At 49.5% G+C, this 5,220-nt stretch overlaps 1 protein-coding gene across 1 annotated transcript in view; it reads right to left on the minus strand.

Moving 5' to 3' along the window:
- Positions 1 to 4,572, minus strand: part of lgi3 (leucine-rich repeat LGI family, member 3) — an 8,028-nt gene extending 3,456 nt beyond the window's left edge. The window contains exons 1-4 of the mRNA XM_020520705.2: positions 4,502 to 4,572; positions 4,325 to 4,396; positions 1,192 to 1,263; positions 322 to 491 (exon numbers count right to left, since the gene is read on the minus strand). Coding sequence (XP_020376294.2) covers positions 322 to 491; positions 1,192 to 1,263; positions 4,325 to 4,396; positions 4,502 to 4,548 — 361 coding nt within the window. The 5' untranslated portion in view covers positions 4,549 to 4,572. The remainder of the gene's footprint in view (positions 1 to 321; positions 492 to 1,191; positions 1,264 to 4,324; positions 4,397 to 4,501) is intronic.
- Between the last annotated feature and the right edge of the window lie 648 nt (positions 4,573 to 5,220).

Here is a 5,220-nt window from a genome sequence, read left to right on the forward strand (position 1 = left end):
TCTACACTGTCCCCCATCAAACACTCCCAGGACAGGGACAGCACGGGCTTAGATACAGAGTAAAGCTCGCTCCACACTGTCCCTACCAAATGCTCAGGCTGATCTTTAAAGCAGTCTGCGGTTGATGCTCACCGTGAATTGTCCCTGACTTTGCATCCCCTGATTGAATTGATTGAAATGGCAGCCGCAATGCTGAACGGTTTAATCCTTCAATGAGAGAGCGCGAAATTCCTACCCGCTGTGAGGTCAGGGAAGGACGAACCAACAAGGAATGAGTCGCTATGTCTGGGCCAGTTTGTGGGCAGAGCATTCAGTACCGACCTGTCCTGACGCAGTCAAAGTCCCTGATTGGCAGATAGTTGACCACGACATTGTGATACTTGCTCGGGCTGGTGCAGTGCACTGGAGGGACTGACGTGTTGGTCACCTGTAGCCATTCTATCAGCCATTTCACTTTACAGTCACAATGGAAAGCATTCCCACGGAGATCCCTGCAAAGAAGCACAAGTCAGATTGTGCACTGAGAGTTCATTGGTACATTGGGTCTTCATGGCAAGAGGATTGGAGTACAGAAGCAGGGATGTCTCGCTGCAATTGGACAGAGAGAGACTGCACCACGGAGTATTGTGTGGGCGATTTGGGTCTCATTATCCGAGTAAGGAAATCCTGGCGATGGAGGGATTGCAGCAAAGGTTTCCCAGTCTGATTCCTGGGAGGGCACGGACTCATGGATGAAGAGAAACTGGATCGGGTTAGGATTATATTCACCGGAGTTTTGAAATGAGGGGGGCATCTCACAGAAATCTATCAAATTCTAACAGGGACTGGACAGGGGTAAACGCAAGAAGGACCTTTTTCAATACCTGGGGACATTCAGAACCTAAGGGTCACAGTCTAAGGATACGGGGTAGGACTGAGATGAGGAGAAATGTCTTCACCCGGAGAGTGAGGGGATCCTGTGGGATTCTCTGCCACAGGACCTGAGTTGCAGCCGAAACATGGGACATTTTCCAAGAAGGAGTTCTTAGAGTTAAAGGGATCAAAGGGAGAAATCAGGAACAGCGTACAAAGTTGGATGATCAGCAGGCTCAAAGGGCCGAATGGCCTGCTCCTGCTCTGATTTTCTACAATTCTGCTTTGTAAATGAAGGACCTGTGTAGTTTTCAAGCTATGAAGAAACAAAACACTCACAAATGTGTCAAGACATGAAGATCCATGAAGATGTCTCTGGGAAGAGTTAGCAGATTGTTGTTTCCCAGTGATCTGGAAACGGAAGGGAAATTATCAAACAATTAAACACTGCACAATTAAAAAGTCAAGAAATAATCGGGGCTGTGTGAAATAACTCCACAGAGGCTGGTATCCTATCATCAAGTCACCCTTTATTTACACGTGGAGAGTTGTTGATACTGATCCAGCTCCCTCAGAGCCAGCTCTTAGAGTGAACAGATTCTCTGACACTCCTGTTTTTATCTGTCAGCCAGGGCTCCCTGACTGGACCCGGTTAACAGCCCCAATCAGGGAACTCACATTGAGTGGGGTCCACCTGGCTGACCACATTACAATCCCGACAATACGGTGGCATATTTAATCATCATGGGTGTTGACTGTAGAGCAAGTTTCAGAAACAGCATTGTCTTAAGCACTGGCAGATGGGCCAATGTGACAGAATATCACAGGAAGTCAAAATGTTGATGCAGACAGACACAAGACACACATGCCCCAGATGGGGACAGCTCCAACAACACTCGAGAAGCTCGACACCATCCAGGGACAAAGCAGCCCCCCCCGCTCGATTGGCCCCACATCCACAAACATCCCACTCCCCCCCAACCACCGACGCTCAGTAACAGCAGCGTGTACCATCTACAAGATGCACTGCAGCAACTCACCGAGGCCCCTCAGGCAGCATCTTCCAAACCTATCTAGAGGCAGCAGGTACATGGGAACACCACCCCCTGCAAGTTCCCCTCCAAGCCACTCACCGTCCTGACTTAGAACATGGAACATAGAACATAGAACTTGGAAATACATCGGCCGTTCCTTCAGTGTCGCTGAGTCAAAATCCCAAAACACCATCCCTAACGGCACTGTGGGTCTATAGTAAAGGGACTGCAGTGATTCAAGAAGATTTACCAAGATGTTTCCTGGTCTGGAAAGCTTTAGTTATGAAGAGAGATGGGATGGACTGGGGTTGTTTCCCTTAAAGCAGAGGAGACTGAGGGGGCACACAATTGAGATGCATAAAATGATGAGGGACACAGATGGGGGAGACAAAAAGGAACTTTTCCCCTTGATGAATGACCCGGGGTTGGGGGGGGGTGGTGTGGGGGGGAGTGGAGGTGCATAGCTTTAAGGGAAGGGGAAGGAGGTTCAGAGGGAGAGGTGAGGAAAAATGTTTTCACTCAGAGGCTGGTGGAGAATCTGGAACTCACCGCCTGTAAGGGTGGGAGAGGGAGAAACCCTCATCCCATTGAAGAAGGATTGAGGAGTGCACTTGTGATGCCAACGCTATGGGACAATTGCTGGGAAATGGGATTAAAACCATTTGGTGTTTGCTTTTGACTGTCACATGGGCCGAAGGACCTTATTCTGCGCTTTAAACCTCTACGGCTCTATGACTCTAAGAAGGCACCTCACTGCCACCTTCTTAATGGGTGGGATATAAATGCTGGCCCAGCCAGCGATGCCAATGTCCCATGAGTGAACAGAAATAAGACTGTGGCCACTCTGGCAGGGATGTTGAGACAGCCATGTCCTGCCAGCTGACTAAGTGCCATCCTGCATGTCACTGCCAACCTTCCATCTACCCAACTTTCACATAACCCCGCTGTCACTCTCCATCATTGTACCTCACTGGCCGGGACACCTCTTTAATCTTGATTGCACTGGTTTACCCTCAACCTCAAGCTGGTGGGTGAACTGCCCTCTTGGGTCTCTGAGGACGTGGGTGCAGAGGCCTCAGGTGATGCATCAGCAAAGCTGCCTCCCTGCAGCTCAGCTACTGACAGCTCAGGGGGAACGAGAGACAGAGAGAGAGTGTGGGAAAGTGGGAGGGAGCACCTCACTGTGGCAGCCCAGGTTGCTGGCACCTGGAGGACCGTCAGAGACCAGGCATCAGTCCCCAGGCAGGAGAGGACCCTGCGGTGTTGGCAGACAGGGACGTGGATCCACAACTGCACAGGGAGGATTAAAGGGAGGAGTGGCCCTGAAATTGCAATCATGCAGTGAATCCATCCGAATCTTCCGTCTGCCTCCATGGACAGGTTGGCACTGCCACGGTGTGCCAGCTCTGGCACCCTCAGGGTCTGCTGCACACTCCACCACCCTAACCATAGGTCCCCAGGACCAAGGTCATAACGACAAGGGGACAGGGCAGTGCCAGGATGCTACCCAGTCAGAGGAGGAACCACACACAGGCCCCATGCACTTTCCACTCAGGACACTACAAAGGTGGCTGTGCCCTCTGCCACCCCCTCACCCTCAGAAGGTCTGGTCTGTCTGTGCCCTCCACCGTCTGGCGTCTCCCCATCACAACTCCAGTGCCACCTTGTGGCATGTAGACAGAGAGCGAGACAGAGAGGAAAATGTATTGAGGGCACTTCGTAAATATCATCATTTCAGTCAACGTTGACAATGTTCACTTCCTGGCTTGGCCCATTTTTATGTTGTGACCATGCTCACTGTGGCTGTTGGCCATCGGGGGGGATGGAGTTCCACCGATCTCAGGGCGACTGTGAGGTTGTGACTCGGCTGACGATATGATCTGATTGGACAAGAGAATTCTTGTTTGCCTTGAACACCAACTCCCACACCCCCACCTCAATGTACACAGCAGCCATTCCTGCTGTTGCTCTGCAGCACCCTCTGCAACTCCTACCCTCCCAACGTCAAATTGGTCACCGTGATAGACACAGAAACACAACAATGTCAACAACAGTCGAGCTAACACTGAAACTGATTCAGAAAGACACACAGAGGGACAAACGGATACACAGACACACACACACACACACATACACTCACACAGACACACACATACACTCACACAGACACACACACACACACACACATATAGACTCACACTGACACACACACACACACACACATACACTCACACTCACAGCACAGACACAGAGAAACACAAACTGGTAGACACATATTGCACGGACAGACAGAAACAGATACAGACAGAGGTACAAGTAGATGCAGACACAGTGATACAAATACAGACAGAGACAGAGAAACAGACAAAGAGGGAGACACATAGGCAGATGGAGAAACCGCGACTGAGAAACAGAGACACAGACAGACAGAAACTTACAGATGGTTGAGAGACTTGAGGCCTCGGAATGTGTATTTGGAGAGTGATTGGATGTTGTTGTTCTCTATGAATCTGTGAACAGACAGAGAAGAGGGGGGCGGCAGTGGTGAAGAGTTCAGCATGAATCCTTTTCCTTAAATCTGTGTAAAGCAATGTAGAAACATGGCAGGGACTTACAGGTACTGGAGATGAGATAAACCATTGAACGCATCATCTCCAATCATGCTGAAGGTGTTTGAATTCAACAAGCTGAAGGGAGAAAGAGCAGAATAGAATCAGCTGGCTCTTGTGATTATGGTCCTTCTCCAAACTCCTGCTGGGGGTGATTTATTATCTGAGGCACACCCTATCCCACTTCAAGTTACAGCTATCACCTTTCCCTGCCTCTGATAAGAGAGGCTTGAACTGGATGCTTTGAGTCTTTTTAAGACTACAGTCGACATTCAACGTTTTGCAAGTGACGTAAGGAGAAACCTTTCTGATGCAGTGAGTGGTTGTGGTCTGGAAGGCATGGCCTGAGAGTATGGTGGAGGCAGATTCAGTGGAAGCTTTCAAAAGGGAAACTGTAAAGGAAGGATGTGGTGGGTTATGGGTAAATGGCACCTCATTTTGGAGAGCCAGTGCAGACATGATGGTCTGAATTGCCTCCCCCTGCGCTGTAACAATGCTGCAATATGTTGCAGCCTTCTTCATCTCATTAAAGTTCATGTGTGGAATGAACCTCCAGAGGAAGTGGTGGATGCGGGTATAGTTAAAATACATTTAGATAAGTACATGAATAGGAAAGGTTTGGAGGGATATGGGCCAAGCAAGTAGGACCAGTTTAGTTTAGGAACATGGTCGGATGGATTGGTTGGACCAAAGGGTCTGTTTCCATGCGGTATGACTGTATAAAT

Source organism: Rhincodon typus, chromosome 40 (assembly GCF_021869965.1).
Source record: "Rhincodon typus isolate 14 chromosome 40, sRhiTyp1.1, whole genome shotgun sequence".
Taxonomy (NCBI): domain Eukaryota; kingdom Metazoa; phylum Chordata; class Chondrichthyes; order Orectolobiformes; family Rhincodontidae; genus Rhincodon; species Rhincodon typus.